This window comes from Prionailurus viverrinus, chromosome C1 (genome assembly GCF_022837055.1).
Source record: "Prionailurus viverrinus isolate Anna chromosome C1, UM_Priviv_1.0, whole genome shotgun sequence".
NCBI lineage: Eukaryota > Metazoa > Chordata > Mammalia > Carnivora > Felidae > Prionailurus > Prionailurus viverrinus.
In genome coordinates, this window is record NC_062568.1 from 190,925,835 (window position 1) to 190,949,920 (window position 24,086).

Sequence of the window (24,086 nt, forward strand, 5' to 3'; positions counted from 1 at the left end):
GACTGAGGGCGGGAGATTACTCCAGCAAGGCTATAAGGGGTGAGATCCCCATCTGCCAGGGCATGCAAGCAGGCTTGGCAGCCCGGTCTCAGCCACGTGGTAGGGAAGAGTGAGGGTTGGGACCCCCACAGACTGGCTGCAGGCTCAGCTCTTCTGTGTGTCCTTGGGCAAGCCCCTTTACCTCTCTGGGCCACGGTTTCCTCATCCAGCAATGGGGGTAGGATTTAGAGACATGGGTATGAGGGGTAATATACACTAGGCGCTCAATAAATGATTGTACAATGCTGAAGCCCATTGAGAGTTGTTTTCTTCTATTTTCTAATGGGAAAGAACAGCCCCCCCCCCCCACCATCTTACCCCTCTTCTGCTTTCTGGGCTCTCTGGGCTCAGGCAGGTGTTCTGGTGTCAGTGCTGAGGAGGGAACAGGCAGGACAGTCATCCCATGGGGACAAGATCTGGGTCCCCTTACTTCTCAGCTCTTAGTCCACAAAAGGCCCTGGAGAGCTGTTTGTAGAATGAATGAATGAACAGGTGTGAAATACTCAGCATAGTGTCTGGCATTAATAGGAGATTAATAAATGTTAGCTGTTACGTCACTGCCCGCTTTTGATCCAAGCCAGGCTCTGCCCGCCCCGCCTCGGATCTGCCCCTTCCTTTGCCCCCGACCGTCTCTGGCGAGACATATGGTGGGTGGGAAGAACAGTGAGCGCACAGACAAGGACTCGAACCTGAACTCTACCACTTCCTGTCTGAGTGACTTTGGGAGACCCGGGACCACTCTGAGCCTCCACCTTTCGCATCCCGGCGGCTCCACAAGGGTTATGGGGAGCCCTAGTGCCTCTGCTGGCTGAACCCGAGCAGCGGTCTTACCGGGGGCTGCCAGAACCAGCTTCCGGGGAAGAGGGGCCATTAGGCCCTCAGCAGAGGTCACAGGACCCCAAGGCCAGGCCCCCTGCCCATAGGCAGGCTGCAGCGCCCAGACAGTGGTTTGGAGCGACCAAGGCCCCCACTCTACAGACGAGAACACTGAGGCCCAGAGGAGGACACTTGCCCGGGGCCCCCCAGCACCTTCACATCAGAGAAGGAGACCTCAGATCGTCTGAGCCACTTCACTGCTTTTGCACACGAATCGATGCTGAAAGACGTTTCTTCTTAACGTTGTTGAAAAGCATACGTTCGTTGTAAAAAATCCAAGATACAGAAGTATTTCTGAGTGAAAGTGTAAGGCTCCCCATCTCCCCAGTCCGACTCCCTAGAGGGAAGTTCTCATAACCATTTGTCGTGTGTGTCTCCCCAGCTCTTGATTCTGCATTTAGTCAAACACGTTTCGCGTCTTTTTATTTATTTTTATTTTTTGGCTTTGTCTCTCTCTCTCTCTCTTTTTTTTTTTTTGTAATGTAAATGGAATCCTATTACTCTGCGGTTGTTGTGTTTTTGTTTTTTGTTTTCACTTACCGGTGATAACCTTGGCCATTTTCCATCAGGAATCAGACCAGGGCAGAGAGGCAGAAGGGCCGCAGGAGCCCCAGAAGAGACAGCGACAGGGAGCGCGCGCGTGTTTATGTGTGTGTTTGTGTGTGTGTGTGTGTGTGTGTGTTGGGGGTAGGAAGGAGTCCCCACAGGTTGCTACACACAGCTGGCGGGGAACCTGGCAGAGAAGCTCCCATCATCAGCTCCTAGAGGACTATGGGATTTGTCTCCAGACTTGAGCTCCTGAGGAGGGTGCCACACCAGCTTGTTCATCACCGGATACCCTGCACCCAGCCTGGCGCATTATAGGTGCTCAAGAAATATTTTTTCGAGGAACTGAGTCCCTGCCAGGCCTGTTTTTCCCTGACCCTGCCAAAGACTACCTGATCTCTGGGACCACTGCAGCCAGCGAAGGAGGCAGAGCTCAGGGGGAGTGGGAAGTCCTTCCTCTCAGACAACTCACGGCAGCCAGTTGGCTCACCTCCCTAATGAGGGGGTTGGGCTGGTGGATCTCCAGGGGTCCTCCTGTCTGGCTTCAGTCCCACTCCCTCATTTCATGGATGAGGGCCTAAGTCGGGTTTAATTTTGTCAGCTGCCTCAGAAATCCATTGGGAAAAGGGGGGTTGGAGTTTGGGGCTGCAGCAAAGGCTGTTGCCGTATACAGAGCACCAACCGTGTGCCAGGCGCTGGGCCGAGAGCTTTCCATGCGCTTTGGGACATTTTCCCAGGCTCCGGCTCAGAGAGGGGGAGTAACTTGCCCAAGGTCGCACAGTGAAATCACTGACTGGGGACAGAATCAGGTTTGCTGGTCCCCAAATGGGGAGCTCTTCCCACCTCAGCCTTCTGTGAACTAAGGTCAATAACGGTACCCGGGTTGGACCAAACCATTCTTCAAAAACTTCAGGGACCCCTCCCTCAGATGGCCTGACTTCTGTGTCCCCCGGCGACATGGCTGGAATTTTGGCCAGCAAAGTAGTTGACTTGCAGAATTGGCGGGCAAGGGCTTGGGCACGAGAGGCTTGTGATGGGTTCTGGGGCTGGAGCCCAGCCCCCTCTCCGCCCTCTCTTCCCCCAGCCTGCTTCCTGGGGGCTGGGGTGGGCCTGTCCGCATCATTTATCCCTTGACCCCCCACCCCCACCCCCCACCTGGTGTTGGGCTCCTGGGGTTGGCGTCTAGACAGACAAGAGCATCCTACTGAGAACAGAGGCAGCCCTGACCCGGGGCTGATGGTTCCCATGGCAACCGCATCCCCCTCAGCTGGCAGCTACCCGATAAATAAATAATCGGGTGGGGGTGGGGAGCTAAGGGCAGGGGGAGGGGCAGCAGGGGAGCCCCGTGGTGGCTTCACTTGGGAAAGGAGAGGGGCCCGGTTAGGCTTGAGGCAGGCCGGGGGGGGGGGGGGGGGGGGGGCGGGCGGGGGGGGGGGGAGGGCAGCTGGTAGTCTTGTAGAGACCAGGAGGGAGACCAGGACCTGAAGTTGAGCTTTCTGGCTTTTGCAGCACATCATGGGACCCAAACACTGGAAATGGACCATTTTGGGGCGTAGTAGGTTCATTAAGTCCATGTTTGGGCATGTTAAGTTCATCTAACGAGTAGCCACTATTTATAAAGGGGCTGGAGGCCGAAACACGAGCAGGTAGCCCCTGGAGCTTGGGTGGGCGTGCGTTTGCTTGGACAAAGGGAGCCTAAAGAGAGCCTAGGGAATGGCCTTGGGGTGTCCTGACATTTAGGGCCCTGGCTACACGGGAGGATGAGCCACACCAGAATCGGGAGTGGCCAGGAAGGGTGGAGAACCAGCTTAACCTTGGCACTTGCCCCCATGCCAGGCACAGCTCTCCCTGCCGGAAGTGCAGCCGGGAGCACCTCAGGCAGAAATCCCTGCTCCCGTGGGGTTTACCTTCTAATGCAGGAATCAGGCAGTAAAAGGGAGTGGGTAGTATGTTAGTGTGTGATAAGTGCCGTGGGAAAAGGAAAGCAAGGGGGGAGGCAAGGGAATTCTGCAGCAGAATGTAATTTTAAATAATAGTAAAGAAAAGAAAAATGGGATGCCCGTCTGGTTCAGTTGCTAGAGCAGGCACCTCTTTTTTTTTTTTTTAATTTTTTTTTTTTAACGTTTATTTATTTTTGAGACAGAGAGAGACAGAGCATGAACGGGCGAGGGGCAGAGAGAGAGGGAGACACAGAATCGGAAACAGGCTCCAGGCCCTGAGCGGTCAGCCCAGAGCCCGACGCGGGGCTCGAACTCACAGACCGCGAGATCGTGACCTGAGCTGAAGTCGGCCGCTTGACCGACTGAGCCACCCAGGCGCCCCTAGAGCATGCACCTCTTGATCTCAGAGTTGTGAGTTTCAGGCCCCACGTTGGGCACCGTGTTCGCAAATTAAACAAACGACTCCGAATCTCTTCACAACCATATGAGGGAGGTGTTGTGAATTATACCCATTCCGCTGGAGAGGAAACCGAGGTGCAGCGAGGTTAAGTGACTTGGCCAGTGGTACCAGGATTCTAACCCAGCTCCTAACCACTGAACCACACTGCAGCGTGCAAGCAGGCAGGGGAACGAGTTGTAGGGAGGACGTTGAGACCCTTAGTCTGGGCGTGAGAGCATTGGGATAAGAGGAGGTGTAGCTGGAGGACCATGCGGGGCTTTTCTTTCGTTCGCTCGTTCATTCATTCATTTTTTTAATAGAAGTGGCTTGAATGTGTTTAGGACCCCATGGGAAGGATCCTGGGCAGAGGGAGAGGTTGAGGTTGAGTTTACAGGCAAGAAGAGGATGGTGTGAGCTCCCGAGAAGACAGGAGACGGGGTCCAGGGTGTAGGTGGAGGCACCGGGCGGAGGAGGGGGAGACAGAGGCCAGGTCCTCTGAGAGTGAGGCTGGGGTGGGGGTGGGGGCCCAGGAGGGTTGAGGACAGTGAGAAGATCTGAGATAGTGGAGAAAGTGAGTTCCCTAGAGAGGCCTAGGCGGGTTGTGGGGTGGTGGGCGGGGGTGGGGGGGCTCTCAAAGTTGATGATTACAGGGTCTGTCGATCTGTCACACACCTTGTCTGCCTGGGGAGTGACATGCTCTGTCAGCGCTTGGCTGCTTTGCAGGCAGTGAGAACACTGTTAATTGGGTTTTTGCAGGTGTGGGCCTTTCCTGACAGGTGCAATGGGAAGGCAGAGGGCATGGGAGTTTGGCTTACAGCCGAAGCTCACTCGGAAGTAAGGAAGCATCGTGCGGTCCCAGCAAGCCGAGCTGGGGTGTGAGTGAGGAAATGGAGAATGGAAGGGGTGGAGGGTGAGGGGCAGGGGACCTGATGCACTGGACCCAGGTCGTCACCGTCACCGTCCACAGGTGCTGGGAAGCGAGCTGGAGTGGTCCAGCGGGGGCTGCCGAATTGGTGACTTTGGAGGCAGGGCCGTTATGGTGATGCCACAGTCCACGTGGTGGCCGTATAGGAGGAGAAATGGAGGGAAAGGTCACAGGAGAGGTGTTTGAGAGATGAGAAGTCACGGTGCTGGAGGGGGTGGTCCCCGATGTCCAAGGCAACTGGGGTGATGCAGGGATGAAACTCATTTTCAGGAAAAGGCAGGCCCTGGAGGCCAGCAGAGGACGAGGTCAGCAGTGGGGGGAGTGGTATAGCCCTAGGGCTCGAGCCCCGGGGGCACAGGGTTGTCCAGTTCTGTAAGCAACTTAGGGACCCCAGAGGATCCTACCCCACCCTTGGGCCCAAGGAACATGGGATGTGAGAAGAGGAATGGTCACTGAGAAGAGCACAGAGAAACGGCATCCTTGGGTGCAAAACATAGGGGAGGGGGGGACCCCTCAGGGAAGGAGCTGAGGCTTTAGGGGCGCAGGCTGGTTTGGGAGGACTTCTGAAAGGGGTGGGGGAGGGCTGGGTCAGGGGGAGCAGCACAGGGCCTTGAGGGGATGAGGGTAGAGAGGATTGAGGGGCAGGCATGCGGGTCTTGACCGATGCAGACAGGATCTGGTGACCCGTTCTCATCTGTCACTCTGGGATGGTCAGGGCTCTCGTCCTGGTTTGGGGTCCTGTGTGGCTGGGGAGTTGGCAGGCCCAGAGACCGCAGGGATTACCCCAAGCTCTGTGGGCTGCCCTGATGACAGAGTGACTGGACCAGATTTGTATTTTAGAAAAAGCACTCGAGGGGCGCCTGGGTGGCTCGGTCGATGAAGCTTCCAACCTCGGCTCGGGACATGATCTCGCGGTTTCTGAGTCAGAGCTCCGCATCGGGCTCTGTGCTGACAGCTCAGAGCCTGGAGCCTGCTTCGGATTCTGTCTTCCTCTGTCTCTGCCCTTCCCCTGCTTGCACTCTGTCTCTCTCTCTCTCTCTCTCTGTCTCTCTCTCTCTCTCTCTTCCTCAAAAATAAATAAGCATTAAAAAAAGGAAAAAGGAAAAGCCCTCGACGGGGGAGGTGGCCAACCTCCCTTTGCTGAAGATCAGGGAGGAGGCTGCATCAGTTGCCGACAGGAGCTTCCGTCCTGGTTCTGGCCCACCTAGGAGAGACTCAAGACCTAGCTTATGGGCTGACCAAGTTAAAAAAAAAAAAGTCACGTTTTCCCTCAGCGCACGTGCACTTGAAACTTTTGCAAAACAAAACAAAACAAAAGGAAAAAAAAGAAACTTTTGCAAAGGAGGTGCTGTCGTCTCCACACTATCCCTCCCCTGAGAGTAAAAAGACACACCGAGGTCAGTTGCATTTACAGTCACTGCAGCCCTCAGCTTATTGTTCTAAGCTGCTGCACCCAAAGGGGGAAGATAATTCTATTTGTTTGCTCTTTATTTGTTAATTAGCCACATACCACAGCTGGACAAGCAGACGTTCTGGAATATTTGACTTGGTTTTCTAATAAAAAATAATAAGTTTAGAATTGAGATTATTGGGGCCCCTGGGTGGCTCGGTCACTTAAGCGTCCGACTTCGGCTCAGGTCATGATCTCACGGTCCGTGAGTTCGAGCCCCGCGTCGGGCTCTGTGCTGACAGCTCGGAGCCTGGAGCCTGCTTCAGATTCTGTGTCTCCCTCTCTCTCTGCACCTCCCCCATTCATGCGCATGCACGCTCTCTCTGTCTCTCTCTCTCTCTGTCAAAAGTAAATAAACATTAATTTAAAAAAATAAAAATAAATTAAAAAAAGAAAGGTTCAGGGATGCCTGTGTGGTGAAGTCAGTTGAGGGTCAGACTTTGGCTCAGGTCACGATCTCACAGTTTGTGAGTTCGAGCCCTACGTCGGGCTCGCTGCTGTCAGCACAGAGCCTGCTTCGGATCCTCGCTCCGCCTCTTTCTCTGCCCCTCCCCTGCTCACGCACCCTCTCTCAAAAATAAATACGCAGTAAAAATAAGGTTTCGAGGCGCCTGGATGGCTCAAGCGTCCAACTCGATATCAGCTCGTGACCTCATGGTTCGTAAGTTCAAGCCTCACGCTGGGCCCTGTGCAGACAACGTGGACCCTGCTTGGGATTCTCTCTCTCTCCTTCTCTCTGCCCCTCCCCCGTGCGTGCTCTCCCTCTCTCTCGAGATAAATACATTTTCTGACATTTAAAAATATTAAAAATATATATGTACACGGATTCATTTTTTCCCAATGTTTCTTCATTTTCGAGAAAGAACGCATGAACAGGGGCGGGGCAGAGAGAGGGGGGCACAGAGGATCCGAAGAGGGCTCTGCGCTGACAGCTCAGAGCCTGGAGCCTGCTTCAGCTGCTTTCAGCCAACTCCCTTTCTCTGCCTCTCTTTCTTTCTTACTCTCTCTCTCTCTCTCTCAAAATAAATGTTAAAAAATTAAAAGGAAGGAAGGAAGGAAGGAAGGAAGGAAGGAAGGAAGGAAGGAAAAGGGAAATGAAGGCGGGACTTAAACCATTGTTTCAGCCACTTGGGGGCAGGAGCTGGCTGGGGATAAAGGCTTGTGCCGGCTCCCAGGAAACCTTCGGTGCCCAACTAAGAAGCTTCCACTGTTGAGTCTTCTCCTAATTAGCCACCACTGATTAAGTCTAGTTGTCTGTTAGTTTATGTGATGTCTCCATATCCTCACAACTTCTCAAGGGAAGGATTGTCTTCCCCATTTATAGTTGAAGAAATAGGCTCCGAGAGGGAAAGTAACTTGCCCCATGTCGCACAGAGCTGCAGTTTCAACCCAAGTTTTAGAGACTCCAAAGCTTTTTGTGGTAACTGTCATACTTTGTCACTGCTGCTTACTTTGTCATTGAGGTCCCCAAGAACCAAGAGGGCTTTGAGCAAGTGCCAGGGTCAGGGCAGGGTGATGTCCTGTTTTGGGTAGGCATACCCAGGCAAGATGTCTCCCCAGCTACACGATGAGCCTGGGCAAGTCTGTCTCAGCCACCTCCTCTGTCCTCTGATGGCATCCTCCTTGCCAGGACCAGATGCCAGCAGAGTTGACAGCCTCAGGGGAACCCCAGACCACCAGGGCTCTCCCAGGCCCGGCAGAGTCAGGGTGGAAAGGAGAAGAACGGAAATGAGGGAGGATCTTTTGGGAGCAGGGGGAGCGATCTGGGGAGTTTCTCTCCCAAGGTCAGCAGACCGTTGGGGTCAAAACCAGAAGGGCCCTTAGAGGTCATGTAGTCCAGTGACCTCTTATGTATGGAGGAAGGAGCTTGAAACCCAGTGGGGAAGGTGGCCCGCCCAAAGTCACCCAGGAGTCTGTCATACTGTCAACCTCTTAACTCCCAGGCCAGTGGCAACAGGGCACAGTGAGGGGCTTTGATGGGACAGGTGGCAGAGGAAAGCAGAATGACTGCCTGGCTTTGCCACCTACCTGCTGAGTGACCTTGGGCAAGTCGCTTCCCTTCTCTGAGCCTCGTGGTCTCTTTCTTCAGAATGAGATAATGGTCTCAGCCGTGCCTTTCTGCCAAGGAGTATCCATGAGAGGTGCACTTGGAAAGCTCTTTCCAATCTGCAGGGCCCCGGGAGAGGAGTCACCAACAAGAGGCAGGCTGGCGCCAGGTGGGTGGGTGCCAGGGTTGGGCCCGCGGCTTCCTGGGTTTCTGCCCAAGCCCTGCCATCTGTGCGGTAGCGTCAGCCCCACCTCCTCCTGCCTCCCCGCCAGGAGAAAGGCTTCTAGGATCTTCTCAATCAGAACCCTCCCTGTCCCTTCCCAGCCAGATCCTCTCTGCTCCCCTTCTCTTTTAGGTCAGGACTTTCAGTTGCAAGGGACAGAAATCGCAAATGCAAGGAGGGAGAATTAGTTTTCAGCGATGGCTAGATCCTGAGACCGGAAATGACGTTACTAGGACACTCACCTCGCTTGTCCACTCTGCTTCCCTCCTGCCCCTTAGCTTTGGGCTGCTTCCTCAAGCAGGCTGTCCCTGTGAGATGGCAAAGACAGCCACCAACAGTTCTGGGTGAGACTATGCCCGTTCAGATACCCTGGCAGATAGAGGGTATCTCTGTCCCGTTACTCCAGCAACCATCCACAGTGACTGCCAGGGGCAGGCATGGGGACGAGTGTCCATCCCTGCATAGATCCCCATGTGCCGATTATTTGGTCAGGACTGGGTCCTGAGCCTTCCGCTGAAATTAGAGGTGGGCTCAGCACCACCCAAACCACATGAACTAAGGGTCTGGAAGGTGGTTCCCAAAACAAAGACCAGAAAAAGAGGTATTGGGCAATCAATAACAATGGATTTCCCTGGCACCTTTGTTCTTCTCTTTTGTTTGTTTGTTTGTTTGTTTGTTTATTTTGAGAGAGAGTAAGCAAGCATAACAGGGGGAGGAACAGAGAGAGAAGGAGAGAGATAATCCCAATCAGTGCAGAGCCTGATGCTGGGCTTGAACTCATGAACTGTGAGATCATGACCTGAGCTGAAATCAAGAGTCCGACACTTAACCTCTTGAGCCACCCAGGCACGCCGGCACCTTTGTTCTTAAGTATAGCAGCTGCAAGGTTGAACCGGGGCTACTGGGAAAGGGAGTGCTGATGGGGTCCTATATATCAGTTAGCTTCTGCTGGGTAACAAATCATTCCATGACAGCAATTTAAAACAACCATTTTATCGAGCTCATGATTCTGCGGAACACCTGGGAGATTTTTCTGGTCTAGGTACGTGTCTTAGGTCAGTTGCTGGGTTGGTTAGCGGAATGATCTAAATGGCCTCACACGTCTGAAGGTTGATTGGCTGTCAGCTAGGGCGCCTTGGTTCTCCTCTCAGGCTCCGGGTGGGCACCCGGGCTCTTTCACGTGGTGTTCTCTGTGTTACATGTGTAGCAGGTGGGCAAACTCCAATGCACAAGCATTTTGGGGGTCTTCACTTGCATTGGGCTTGCTAAAGTCCCATTGGGCAAAGCGAGTCACATAACCATGCAGAGTTAGTGTGGGACGGCATTGTCGAAGAGCATGGAAACATGGAGAGGAAAAACTTGAGGTCAATTTTGCAACCCATTACAGCTCCCTGGGGGAAGGAGAGTAAAAAAAAAAAAAAAAAAAATCCCTTTCTCTGCATCCCATGCATCCCACGGGCCAGGGCAACCTCCAGAACAGGAGTCCTTGGAAGAAGGGACTTCAGGACTTCTAGCCCTTCAGGGCGATGGCTCAGCCCTTGGCCAGAGCTGGGAGGGCGGGGAGCAGTCTGGATCCTAACTCCACCTGCTCAGAGCCCCACATAGGGCAGGGGCAGGTACTAGTGGGCAGAGCCTCTTGGCTCTGAAGGTGTTCTGTACTGTGGTTCCCTTCTCCCGTTAGCCCTCCCCGAAGTGATGATCAGGGCTCAGTCTCAGCCGGCCCCCACAGCCTTGCCCTCACTCCCCCGTATCCCTGTGGTCTTGCAGAGTTAGGCTGATGCTGAGACTCGCGTACAGTCAGGCCGTGGTGCCCCATCACCACGGTAGGTGGCATCACCCGCTCCACAAGGTCAAGGAGGAATCCCTTCCCTTCCCTTTAGTCCCTGGCCTTCCCTTGTCCCTGTGGCCTCAGCCTGCTCTTTCCCACAGGTGGCTGCACTGGAGAGGCAGATCTTTGACTTCTTGGGCTATCAGTGGGCTCCTATCTTAGCCAACTTCCTGCACATCATGGCCGTCATCCTGGGCATCTTCGGCACCGTGCAGTACCGCTCCCGGTACCTCATTCTGGTATGGCTCACTTGCCCCTCCCCTCCCCCTCTCCCTCCCCATCCCCGCTGGCTCCTCCAGCCAGAACTGCCCCCTACCCTGGACACCCAGACCCCTGCTCTGTCTTAGCTCCAGCCCGGCTGCTGGTGCGGATGCCCAAATACCAATGCTTCTTTGCTCAGCAGAGAGACAAGAGCGGTATTCTCCCTAAAGAATTTCCTAGGGAAAAATCCAGATATTAACAAGATATATCATTTTAGTGAGTGCCTACCATCCGCCAAGCACAGTGCTGAGAGTTTCGCACGTTTTGCTTATCTTTACAACAGCCCTGCAAGGTATGGCTTACCATCGCCGTTTCCCAGATGAGGAAATGAGGCTCAGAAAGGTTATGAGGCTTCCTAAGGCCACACAGCTAATCGGTGGCAGGATTAGAGAGCAATCAGGTCCGGAGTGAACGCTCTTGACACATCTTCACGCTGCCTCCGGAAGCCAGTGGAGGGACAGACTTCATCTGGTTTAGTTCCTCAGGTTGCTTTAGGAAGACCTGCCCTTTGCTGTTCATGAGGAATATGGTCTCGAGCGGCTAGTGTGGCTTGTCAGTGTCCCCTGTGCTCCAATCCCAGGCGTGGATTGTGTTGTGTCCCTGGCTCCCTCCTCCTGCTTCCTCTTTCCAAGCCCTGGTCCTTGACGGTCTCTGTTAAACCCCTGCTTTCAGCTAGGCTCACCCTTCTCCCCTGCTCTTCCTCAGTGGCCCATTCACACGCCTCTTTTGAGGGAAAAGGCTTTTCAGTAGGTTTATTACATAAAATGCTAGCCACTTGTGATAACAGTGCCATGCAACGCCATGCTCCCGCCAGAGCCCCCTCCGGCTCATTCTTGGGCTTCTCCCACCTCCCACGGGCTGAGCTCCCGGAAGCCAGGTGAAGAGGGCCCTCCCAAAGCTCTGTGTCACCTGGGATGGGAGGCTCCTTCTCTCTGGCTCTCAGGAAAGCCCCAGGTACCACTCTAAGCATCACTGTCTGCCGTGTGGCGGCACGGAAATTGCAGGCATGGGACTTGGGTGGAAATATCTAGATCCTCTCCAGCGCTCCAGAGCCAGGCCGTGGCTGCTGTTCTCTGCAGAATGCATCGGATTAGCTGCCCGAGGACTGGAGTTTGAGTGGCAGCCCTATCTCTTCCTCGCTGTGTGATCTTGGAAACCTTAAACCTCCTCTCTAGGGCTTACATGAGTTATCTTTAAAGAAAGGATGGCGCCTTCCATGCAGGGCTGTTGTTGTAAGAACCGGACGGATATAAAAATGATTTGTGAACTATAAAGTGCCGTCTAAGTGGGATGGCATCATTTCCCCCTGCAAAGGTCCCCTCAGTCCCTGAGCTCCGTCTGCGTTGACATGCCCTGTCCCCACTTTCCCAGGCCCCACCCTGATCCCACCTCTCCTCTCCCCAGTATGCAGCCTGGCTGGTGCTCTGGGTTGGCTGGAATGCATTTATCATCTGCTTCTACCTGGAGGTCGGACAGCTGTCCCAGGTAAGCCTCGGGCCTGGCAGTGCTAGAGGGCAGAGCCGGACCTTTCCTGTCCCCTACCCAAAGGCTCCAAGTTAGGTGTGGGTCTGGGACATCGTCTCTTGAAGAGACTTCCCTCTACACATCCGAATAATCTGCTCCGCAAACCCTACCCCCACATTTTCGTTTGGCCGCCCCTGCACCTGCCAGAAACGAATGATGGAGCAGACAACGCTGAAGGGCCATCTGCATGAAGATGGGCTGGGGTCCCAGGTGATTCCAAGCTCGGTAGAAACCAGCCTCACGTCGTGGCCCTGAAAACTGCTCTCAGGCCCCACAGGTGTTCGGTGCAAGGGAGATGAAAACGCCATGCACTTTGTACGGCTAAGGCCACAAAGATTTGGGCCCAGTTCTTTTTTTTTTCCCCCCACGATTTCATTTTTAAGTAATCTCCACACCCAACCTGAGGCTTGAACCCCCGACCCCAAGATCAAGTCAGATGTTCCACCGACGGAGCCAGCTAGGCGCCCCGATTTGAGTCCCGTTCTGATCAATATTTTCAGAAGAGAAAGAGCGTAGACTTCGGGGGCAATCGAGTGGCCCAGGGCCCGTGCGGAACCACTGAAGAAAGTGGAAGTTCTTGGCTTGTAGAGGAGCAAGCCCAGAGGGCACAACTTCTAATTTTAGACAAAAAGAAGGCAAAATACATGAATGGGAACATTGGCTTTGTAGTTCCGCTGGATTTAAATCCCAGCTCCAACATTTCCAAGTGATGTGACCCTGGGCAAGTGGTTTACCTTCGGAGCTTCAGTTTCCCTGTCTCATGAGTGCAGATAATTACTTCATGTGGTTGCGGAAGGGATGGAATGAGATGACACATCTCAGTGCTTGGCACCTGGTCAGCACTCGGTGAATATCTGTTAACAGGCTGCGCGAGTGACTGGATGGGTAAACACATAGACGCCGTGGGTGAGAACCTCGGATCTAAGCCAGGCCCTTCTCCATTTCAGATGGGCAGACCAAGAACTAAAGAGAGGAAACGTTTGCCCAGGGTCACACAGAGAGAGCAGTGGAGAGGCTGCATGGGCCGTGAAGGGGTCTGTGTTGAGAATTCCGCTCAGGGCTGGAAAATTGGACTCAGTCACTGTTGATGTCCCTTCCATCCCTGAAATTTTGGGGCTTTCTGTGGGTCAGCACCAGCCCTTTCGGTCTCTGAGGGAAGTGTGAGACCTGCATAGTCATCAAGCGCCACCTACTGGCCAAATAGAGACTTGTGGAAACAGACCCCCTTCCAGACCCTTGAAGTCAAGTCAGGAGAGGAGGCTGCTTCAACAGTCCAGGTGTGAAGTAGGCTTTATATAAAGTTCCCTGCTGCCTGAGGAAGATTCCTGCCACCTCGTGGCCCCAGCTCAGTATCCTAGGCCCCTCTGCCCCCAGGACCGGGACTTCATCATGACCTTCAACACGTCCCTGCACCGCTCCTGGTGGATGGAGAATGGGCCAGGCTGCCTAGTGACACCTGTCCTGAACTCCCGCCTGGCCCTGGAAGACCACCATGTCATCTCTGTCACCGGCTGCCTGCTTGACTATCCCTACATCGAAGCACTCAGCAGTGCTCTGCAGATCTTCCTGGCTGTGAGTCCTCCTGTCCCCCTGACCCACACACTCCCGGAGGTGGAGTCTACCCTAACCCCTTTGTTTAGCTCTAGTTCAGAAGGGAAGAATGTAGATCTCCCAGCCTTCTTGTGCTTCTGTCTGGCTCTGTCTCCTTATCTTGTATCTTCTCCCTTCACCCCTGCCCCAGCCTGGCGTGAGCAGGTTTAATGACTAGGATGAGTCATCAGACTGTAAGTCAACCTGATCCCCAGTGTATCTGCTGTGTGACCTTGGACAAGTCACTTGCCCTCTCTAAGCTTGTTTGCTTATTCACAGAATGGAATGACCACATCAAATGCATAAGAGTTGTGAGAGTGGATCCAAGACAGTTCTGGTTCCTAGTCTTGCCCTCCACACTCCACATGCCCAAAGTCATATACTCCTCTTTCTTCTAAACAAGTCAGTAAAGTATTGCCCAGGTCCAGCTGGGGAAACTGAGGCTCAAAGAGGTAAAATAATTACTTGTCCAAAGTCCACTCGCAGAATGGAGAATGGAACCAACTATGTTTGACAGTAAGGCCCAGTCATTTAACTGGAAGTTGTTATGGGTTGGCCTTCATCTTCGCATACCGTGCCCCTCCAGTCGGACAAGGCCCAGCCAGGCAGAGGGTGGAGGAAGAGCTTCTGTCTTCTTTCCTTCCATCCCCAGCTGTTCGGCTTTGTGTTCGCCTGCTACGTGAGCAAAGTGTTCCTGGAGGAGGAGGACAGCTGTGAGTGGGGAGCCCCTAGGGAATGGGGAAGCCTGGCCGCACACCATCCTGTTCCTTCAGCACCCTGGACAGCGCCGCCAAGCTCCCTCCAGGGAGGGAGCCCTGGGTTGGCCAACCGGACCCTCTTGGTGGGGGAGAAAAGGCGGCAGGGGTAGTGGGGGTCTACGTAGCACATTTTGAGCTGTGACCTAGACATCCAGGTGCCCAGCCCATGGTTCCAGCGCCGCTCTCCATCCACCTCTCTTAGGTTCTGCCCCCCGGAGGAGCTCCATGAGGCTCACCCCTACCAAACACTGCCCATGCCCAGTCTCTGCCCCCATTAACCCACCACCACCACCACCACGCACCCACCTCCGTGGTCTTGCCCCCTTACGTGGCTCAAGCCCTGCTCCCTTAAAGGACGGCCTCGCCCCTCCAGGCTCTCTGTCCACTTAGGGCTTTGGCCACTCTGGCTGAGCTTCTCCATGTCCTGTTCCCCATAGGTCCACCTATTGGGATCTGGCAGCAAAGCCTGGCCCTAAAACCCTGTATGGGATCTGGCTCTCAGATTCCTCCTTTTCAGGACCCACCCTCCCATAACTCGCACCCTAGGGGCCCATCCCTAACTATGAGCCACCTCCCCTTCCACAGTCGACTTCATCGGTGGCTTTGACTCCTACGGATACCAGGCGCCCCAGAAGACGTCGCATTTACAACTGCAGCCTCTGTACACGTGGGTCCTGGCGCCCAGTGGGGTGGGGTGGAGGGACCGGGGCGTTGCTGCTGGGGGACGAAGGGCAGGGAGGAGCGGGGAGGGCAGCCGGATCTGCCTGCCCCCATATTTTCGGGGTCCACTTCCCTAACCTGCCTTTGTTTTCTGCAGGTCGGGGTAGCCGCGCTCCCCACCCGGGCGCCGCGTGCTTGCTGGCTAGACTGAAGCTGAGGCCACCAGGTCGGGCCCAAATGGCAGGAGCGCCCCCTGGCGGCTAGCGGACCGACTGCAGCCTGCACTGGCTGGGTCCGCCGGACATGGACCTGGCCCTTCGCAGCCCGACTCCAAGGGTGGGGCGGGCCGGGCGGGGGAGGGGATCGCGGGGGTTTGTATTTTTTTTTTTTTTTTATCTCAGCCTTGGTGTGCGCTGGGGCCTCCCTCCCTGCTCCAGCCTCTTCTTTTTGAAACCCTTCACCCAACTTCCGGTCCCCTGTCCAGAGAGAAATGGACCTCATTTTACCACACTGGTTCACCAGCCTTGGGGAGAGTTACTGTGACCTAGAAGCAGGAGTCCTGGGTTCCAGTTGCAGCTCCGTCACTGACTCTCTGTGTGACATCTGGCAAGGCCCTTGCCCTCTCTGGGCCTCAGTTTCCCTCAAATAATTAAAATAATCTCTTAGCAGATGGAGCTCTTTCTAGCCTTTTCATTTGACTCTTAAGTCCCCAGGGCGAGGCTGGGATTATAATTCCCATTTTTCAGATATGGAAACTGAGGCCCAGATATGAAGCGTTTGCTTGAGGCCACACAGCTAGGCTTTGGGTGGAGGCAGGCCTTGAACACAGTGTACTTTCTGCAGTTTCAGGCTCCAGAACCCCTGGGGTCTGGTCTCTGAATTCCGTTTCTGAGCCCCCATCCATCTGGGACACTCTAGAACCCACATGATCTCCACCACCTCTCTTGTAGCAATATACCTGTTCTCCTGTTGGGAACCAGATGAACAGAGCCCAGAGCCCTGAATTCAGCCTGACCCACAGGGAAGCCCTCCTAGGCTCAGCCCCTGCCCACCCTTGGCAAACATTTCAAGCTCATTCCAGTAAGAGGGGAGGCCACACCTCAGTCACGCCACCCCCTTCCAGGTCCCTGAGGCCGGGTCTGCTGCAGCCATGATCCCTACCTCGTCAGCAACCCCACCGACCCCTGATGGTTCCATCCACCTTCCAGATGGAAGACCTGTGGTTCCGGAATAGAAGAGGGCTGGTCGGTGCCACCCAGTCACCACTTTTCAAAGATCACCAGCGTTTGTGACCACTCCAGTGTCCAGGAGAAACCTCTAAGAAGCCCAGAAGGAGTTCTGAAGAGGCAGACTGGGGGAGTGGGTCATGGTGTGGGGCCGGGAGGGCCAGCACCCTTGAGAGCAAACAGAGATGAGAGCTCATTCTCCCCACCTCCTTCCACAGACACCCCTGATGACCTTGGTTCCTGTGTATGGGCTGGGAGTCCAAGGGCAGGAGGATCAGGCCTCAGCTCCCAGTCTGTGATACAGGAGTGGCCCTGGGTTAGGAAGGAGGGCAGGAGGCGTGGGGGACTTGGAGGGAAACACAGATGGCTCATACACCTGAGCCCGTCCGTGGTGAACACTCCCTCCTTGCTCTCCACCCTCTGATCTAGCATTTCCTACCATCTGCAGCCAGAATATCCTGGGCTAAGACCCCACCCCACCATCCCATCTGTAGTGCTGTGTCAAGGAGCCGGCCCCAGGAGTTCCTCTAGTTCCCCCAGGCACTGAGTCCCGGGTGGTCTGCCTAGGTAACTGTGCGTACAGCTCAAGAAGGGAGCAGCTCCCTTCAGACCTGACTGCTTCCCTGCCTCCAGCCCTCTCCTCCTACCCCCACACGCCCCGCCTCCTTTCTACTCCCCGGGTTTAGCCACTGGTGCTTTGAAGCCTTTTGTTTTTGTGAGATGGATTTTGCAAGGGGACCCAAGTTCTTTTCTCACTGGGACCTTGCAAGGCAGGGAGTGCTCCCCTGGTTTCTGGATTAAAGATGGTGATTTCTTCTCTATCTTTCTGTCCTCCTGCCCTGTGAGTGAGCAGGGTCCCTGCTTGAAGGTGAGCAGGGGTTGGGAGTCAATGTCATTGTCATTATCACTCCTGGGGCACCGGCCTGTGCTTCCGATTGGCTGCGTAGTTTTGAGAAGTCACTCTCCCTCTCTTTCCTCATCCATAAAATGCAGAGGTGGGACTCAGTCGGTGGGTTCCCAACCCTGGCTTCGCGACCCCTGGGAGAGCTTTCTAGTTTGTTTGTTGTTTTTTTTTTTTCATGAAGTACATTTTAAGTTTATGCTTCCAAATATCCTTTACATCTCGACCCTGCCCTCTTCCTGACAATTCAGTTTCTGATTTAGAATGAGCTGACAGACAGTGCTTTAGGCACAGGTTCCTGGATCCTTCCTGGCAATATTTTTGAACTTTTACAATTTTATTTACTTTTGTGAATAGATCGTATGCATAGATGCTACAGAATTCAGAAAGTTCCAGGCGCTGATGTCCTTTTGCTTATTTTTCATATCTTTCCAAAGGTAGACCATTCGTTGTTGGCTTATGTAAATACATTTTCCCCTTTTCACACAAATGGCAACATGCTCTCCTCAATCTTCAGCTTCCTCCAGCTGCTTCTACTTAACTTTGAATCTTGGAGACCTTCCGCCCAATGATACACATGGGGCTGCCTCCCATTCTTCCGTGGCAGTCTGATAGGATTAGGACTTGTTAAGATTCCCAGGTCATCTTGATGCGGCTAGAAGCTGAGAACCAGACGTACTACCCAAGATGCCCCAGGTTCACTACACAGACCTCTGTGGGCCACTCCTGGTCGTGGAGCTCAGGGGAAAACAAACCACAGACCCCACCTTCAAGGACTTTGTGGTTTAGTGGGGCAGGACAGAATGGGCGGGGCAGAAGGGTGAATGCCGCTGGCAGGGGGTCAGGGCTGAGGACCGGGTGGGGTGAAAGGCAGTTGTTACTAAGAGGCTCAGGCGAGAGGTGACCTGAGTGTCCCGAACGGGGTCAGCAGCATGAGCCAGATGTGGAGGGGGCAGAGCACATGGTGTCACGGGGAAGAAGAGCGAAGGACCACGTGCTTGGAGGGAGCTTCAGTTGTGCTCTCCGAGATGATCGTGACGTTAGTGTCGTAAAACAATACAATTTGTTCTCTTATGGTTCTGTAGAGGTTGGACATGGGTCTCACGGGTCAACTCAAGATGGCTGGAGGGTTGCATTTCTTTCTGGAGGCTCTGGGGGAGAATCCAAGTCCTTGCCATTTCTAGCTACTAGAGGCTACCTGCATTTCTTGGCTTGTGGCCCCTTCCTCCACCTTCACAGCCAGCAAGGTCCTGTCTCTCTCACCCTCCTTCCATCCTCACATCTCCCTCAGCCAGGAAAGGCTTTCCACTTTGAAGCGCTCATCTCATTAGGTTGGGCCCAAGCAGATTATCTCCCCCACCTCAAAGTCCCTTTTGCCAGTAACACATTCACAGGTTCCAGGGATGAGAATGTAAGCACCCTTGGGGGCCATCATTCTGCCTTCCGGGGTAGGAGTTGAATCCAGGCTATAGCCACACTGATGTCAAATCAGGGCATGTTAGCTGATGGGAAGTCCTGAAGGATTTTGAGCAGAAGCCACTCTTTTAGAGCTGTCCTTCTAGGAGAAGATATTTGCAAATGACATATCTGATAAAGGGTATATATATATATATATATATATACCAAAATATATAAAGAACTTTTAAACCTCAACACCCCAAAAAACAAATAATCCAGTTTAAAAATGGGCAGGAGACATGAATAGACATTTTTCCAAAAGAAGACATCCAGATGGCCCACAGACACATGAAAAGATGCTCGACGTCACTCATCAGGGAACTACAAATCGAAACCACAATGAGATACCGCCTCCCACCGGTCAGAATGGCTAAAATTACCAACACAGGAAAGCAGGGTGGCGGTGAGGATGCGGAGAAAGGGGAACCCTCGTTCAGTATTGGTGGGAATGCAAACTGGTGCAGCCACGGTGCAAAACAGGACAGAAGTCCCTCAAAAATAGGATCACCCTACGATCCAGCAATGGCACTACTAGATATTTATCCAAAGGACACAAAAGTACTAATTCAAAGTTTTCAGTAGCGGTAACAACGATAGTCAAATTACGGAAAGAGCCCAAATGTCCGTTGGCTGATGAATGGATAAAGAAGATGGGGTGTGTTTATATATGAATGGAATACTCCTCAGCCATAAAAAAAAAAAGAATGAAATCTTGCCACTTGCAATGACGTGGGTGGAGCTAGACTGTATTCTGCCTAGCGACACGAGTCAAAGAAAGACAAGCACCATATGATTTCACTCACGTGGAATTTAAGAAACATTAGAGCTGCCCTTTAGCGAGAACTGGCAGGGCTGGAAGGCTGGAGTGGAGCAGGGAAGCGGGAAGCAGGGTTTTTTTTTTGTCAGGAACCGACCTCGGGTTTCTCACAGCCCTGTGTGGATGTGTGTTCTTGGGGATACGTATGTGGCCATGAGCTCTATGTGTAAACTTGGGAGGGCTAGTACAGTGGGGCAATGATCACCATGAACTGCAGGAGTCAGGCTGTGCCTGGGTTCAAGTTGGTCACTCTGGAACCAGTCAAGCCGGTCTTCCTACCAAACCCGGTGAAGATCCCAGCTTCTGCCATTCCCCGCCCAGCAACCTCCGCACAGCACATTAGAATAATCCAGGTAGGAGGGGCCATCTTCCAGTAACTGCTGAATCCCAAAGGTACCCAAGGCATTCTTTAAGAGGACACGAATTCCCCAAGGTACATTTGACAAGTGCAATAGTCTACTGGGATTTATAGACACACTAGTGTTTTCTTTAATGCATTGGAATTGGATCTTGGAGTGTTTTTGTTTTTGTTTTTTAAGTTTATGTATTTATTTTGAGAGAGAGAGAGCATGAGCATGGGAGGGGCAGAGAGAGAGGAAGAGACAGAATCCCAAGCAGGTTCCACACTGTCAGCACAGAGCCCGATATGGGGCTCAAACTCACAAACTGTGAGATCACGACCTAAGTTGAAATCAAGAGTTGGAAGCTTAACCGGCTGAGCCACCCAGGTGTCCCAAGCAAGACCTTGCAGTTTCTAAACATATTAGGAATGAGAGAGGGCCGGACACCAAGGCCTCACTGCCTTACAGGACTCCCTAGTCCACAGGCTGCGGGCCCAGGACAGGGTTTCTCAAGTTTCCAGAGCATAAGAACCCCTTAACATCCAAATTCCTGATCCTGATCCAAAAGCACAGACCCAACAGCTCCTAGGCAGTGACAGGAATCTGCATTTTTTTTCAAGTGCCCCCTGTGCTCAAGGTTTGGGAAATCCTAGACCTGGGTGAAGAGACATCCAGACATTTTTGAAACTCCCCCTCACGCCAATGTCCTGGACGTCCCATCAAATTATGCCTGCCAGCTTCCTCATGTCAGAGCTGGACTTTAAGACTCCCCTGAGCTCAATTTCACTTGTTACTGACAATCAGCGTGCATATGCGTGTGCGTGTGTTAATGGCTTAGTCATTTTAAAGGCTGCGCTCCACTCCTGAATGTAAACGTTGACATAACTTCGCCACTAGGTGAGTGGGAGCAAAGGTAGGTCCATGCCCTGCCTTATCCCTCCCTCAGCCTCCGTCACGGTCACCTGGAGGAGGTGAGGGCAGTTTCAAGTTGCCCCACTGCCACCTGAGCTGGGGGCCACACCCTGCCCCGAGCCTCTGTTCCAGTGACTCAGAGGTTCCCCTCGAGCCTTCCCTGGAATCAGACCGGGCAGGCTCAGGCAGGCTGGAGCTGCAGAGAGAGCCCTGTGCCGGGCGTCCCGTACCTAAGTTCTAGTTCCTTCCCCTCCCCCGCATGCACCTGGGCCACAGGGCAGCTCCTCCGCCTTTGGCCTCGGTGACTTCGTGGGGGAAATCAAAGGGCTGGACTTTGCACGACATTCCTGGGCTTCTTCAAACTGCTGACGTTCTGGAACAGGGCTTATCCAACCTAACCCTACTCGGGATGCTTTTTTAAAATACACGATTCCGGGGCGCCTGGGTGGCACAGTCGGTTAAGCGTCCAAAACTTCAGCCAGGTCACGATCTCCCGGTCCATGAGTTCGAGCCCCACGTTGGGCTCTGGGCTGATGGCTCAGAGCCTGGAGCCTGTTTCCGATTCTGTGTCTCCCTCTCTCTCTGCCCCTCCCTCGTTCATGCTCTATCTCTCTCTGTCCCAAAAATAAATAAGAAAAAAGAATTTTTAAATACACGATTCCTGGACGCCACTTGCACACCAGGTTCAAGGGGACCTTGCATACTAATTCAAGGGGACCCAAGCATCTGGATTCATTCTTCAAATATTTATTAAGTACCTACAGTGTGCCGGGAATTGGGGGTACAACAGTGAACAAAGCGAAAAGCAATCCCTGCTCTGGGGAGGGTATCTATTGGGAAGAGGCATACATAAATAAACCAGTAAAATATATGGGATATCAGAGAAGTGTCACAGAGCAAAGTGGCAGGGAAGAGAAGTAAAAGACATGAAGAAGGTTAATTGGGGCGCCTGGGTGGCGCAGTCGGTTAAGCGTCCGACTTCAGCCAGGTCACGATCTCGCGGTCCGTGAGTTCGAGCCCCGCGTCAGGCTCTGGGCTGATGGCTCAGAGCCTGGAGCCTGTTTCCGATTCTGTGTCTCCCTCTCTCTCTGCCCCACCCCCGTTCATGCTCTGTCTCTCTCTGTCCCAAAAATAAATAAACGTTGAAAAAAAATTAAAAAAAAAAAAAGAAGAAGAAGAAGGTTAAGTAGGAAGCAAAGGGAGCAACACGTGCAAAGGTCCTGAGGTGGGAGCGTGCCTGAATGTTGGAGGGAAGCAAGGAAGCCAGTGCGGTTCAAAGCAAGGGAAAGGGAGAGTGGTAGGAGATGAAGTCACAGAGAGAGGAGGGGTGGGAGGTGGCACGTCAGACGCTCTTGACCTCGAAGGACATCGTAAGGGTCCCAGCATTTAATCTGAGTGAGATGGGGAGCCACTGGGGTCATAGAGCACAGAGCTGGGAGATGTGCAATGAATGGATACTGTGGGTACTGTGTGATGAATAGACGGCAGGAAGTCAGGGGCCGGACCAGGGAGACCAGGCACACGCCATCAAGGTAATCCAGGTGACAGACGCTGGTGGTTTAGTTAGGGTGGCGGCAGTGAAGTGACCGCATTTCAATACATCTCGAGGGCAGGGCCAGCGGGCATTTATTTGTAGACTGCATGGGGAATGTGCGTGAAAGAGAAGGTCAAACAGGACCTCAGGGATTGTGGCCTGAGCGCGTAGGGGATGGGATGGCCCTTGAGATGGGATGACCACACAGCGAAGGTGTGGGGGTGGCCTTCAGCATTCTGGTTCTGCACAGGAAAGTCATGCCTGTGAGACGTGCACAAGGAGATATCAAGGGGGTAGTTGGGTACAGGAGGAGAGCTCCGGGCTGATACAGAAAGCTTGGCATCGTTAGCGTTAAGATGACGTTCCAAGTCATGCAAATGGGTAAAGCCACCAAGGAATGAGTGCAGACAGGGAGGAGGGTGGCAGCCTGAGTCCTGGGGCATTTCCCCGTTTGGAGTTGGAGAACATTTGATGGAACCACCAGGGAAGGCTGAAGTCAGGAAACCAGCAAACTAGCATCAGTGAGTCGTCTCAGTTGACTGATTTCATTCTCTGTCAAATGTTTACTGAGCACCTACTATGTTCCAGCCACCATTCTAGACACTGAGGCTACGGCAATGAACAAGACAAGCAAAGGGGCACCTGGGTGGTTCAGTGAGGCTCAGTTAAGCATCCGACTCTTGATTTCGGCTTAGGCCATGATCTCATGGTTTGTGCATTTGCAGCCCGCATCAGGCTCGGGGCTGACAGCCCGGAGCCTGCTTGGGATTCTCTTTCTCTCTCTCTCTCTGTCTCTCTGCACCTCCCCATCAAAATAAATAATAAAAAGCTAAACTTCAAAACAAAACAGAAGACAGGCAAGGCCCTAGCTCTCTTACCCTCTAGGCAGAATTGACATGCATTTTCTTGTTCAGCCTTCGTAACAATCCCGAGAAGGTAAGTTCTATTACTATCATTTATGGATGGAGCTACTCAAGCTGGGAGAGGTTAAGACACATACCCAAAGTTATACACCTACCAAGTGGTGAGATAGGTGTTCCAATCCAGCCACTCTGATCCCAGGCTCTTTCTCTAGCCATGGACACACATTGCCTTGTGGAGAATCTCGGTGCCCAGCTAGGTTTGGGAACCACTGCTCTAGGACCTGGGGGGGACCCCGTTAGATTTCTATTGCTGCCTAGCAAGCTACTCCAAATGCAGCAGCTTAAATCCATAGACATTATCTCACACAGTTTCGATGGGTCAGAAATTCCGAGCACCTGCCAGGGACACGGACTTCCAAACTCTCCCACCCTCTAGGTGAACACCCTGTATGCACTTCTGTCGCCCCCCTCGGCATCCTACCCTTGGAGTGACTCGAGGCTTCGTGAGCAAAGTGGGAAATAGCCCCCGGGACCCAGCAGGGAGGGCTGCTACTGACGAGGAGGGACGGGATCAACGTTAAACACTCACTGCGTCCCTACAATGTGTCCGACTTCCATAATTCTCTTAATCCCCATAGCAACCCTGTGAAGCAGCTGCTGTATTCCCATTTGATAGATGAGGGAACTGAGGCATAGAGAAATGCAGTAAGATTTCCCAGGTGGTAAAGTGGAAAGTGCCTCGTGGGCACTTGTCGGAAGTGATACCGTGCATCTCTTAGCCTTGGCCTTGAATAGCCCACTCTACCCCTCCCATCAGAACACGGGGCGGGGGGGCGGGCTGTCTGGGAGCACGTCTGTCCCAGCAACACCTGCTGGCTGGCAATGCACCCCTCCCTGCCCGTCAGCCGGCCCTCCTCACCCAGGCACC

The 24,086-nt window shown here is 53.4% G+C and overlaps 1 protein-coding gene across 2 annotated transcripts in view; it reads left to right on the forward strand.

The window, feature by feature from the left end:
* NKAIN1 (sodium/potassium transporting ATPase interacting 1) overlaps window positions 1-15,776 on the forward strand; it is a 40,940-nt gene extending 25,164 nt beyond the window's left edge. The window contains exons 2-7 of one of the 2 annotated variants that reach the window (XM_047871192.1): window positions 10,415-10,552; window positions 11,979-12,059; window positions 13,473-13,670; window positions 14,341-14,401; window positions 15,032-15,113; window positions 15,264-15,776. In XM_047871192.1, coding sequence (XP_047727148.1) covers window positions 10,415-10,552; window positions 11,979-12,059; window positions 13,473-13,670; window positions 14,341-14,401; window positions 15,032-15,113; window positions 15,264-15,273 — 570 coding nt within the window. In that variant the 3' untranslated portion in view covers window positions 15,274-15,776. Of the gene's footprint in view, window positions 1-10,414; window positions 10,553-11,978; window positions 12,060-13,456; window positions 13,671-14,340; window positions 14,402-15,031; window positions 15,114-15,263 lie in introns of those variants that run through there. The other variant, XM_047871193.1, reaches the window with a different exon arrangement.
* The last annotated feature ends 8,310 nt before the right edge of the window (window positions 15,777-24,086 follow it).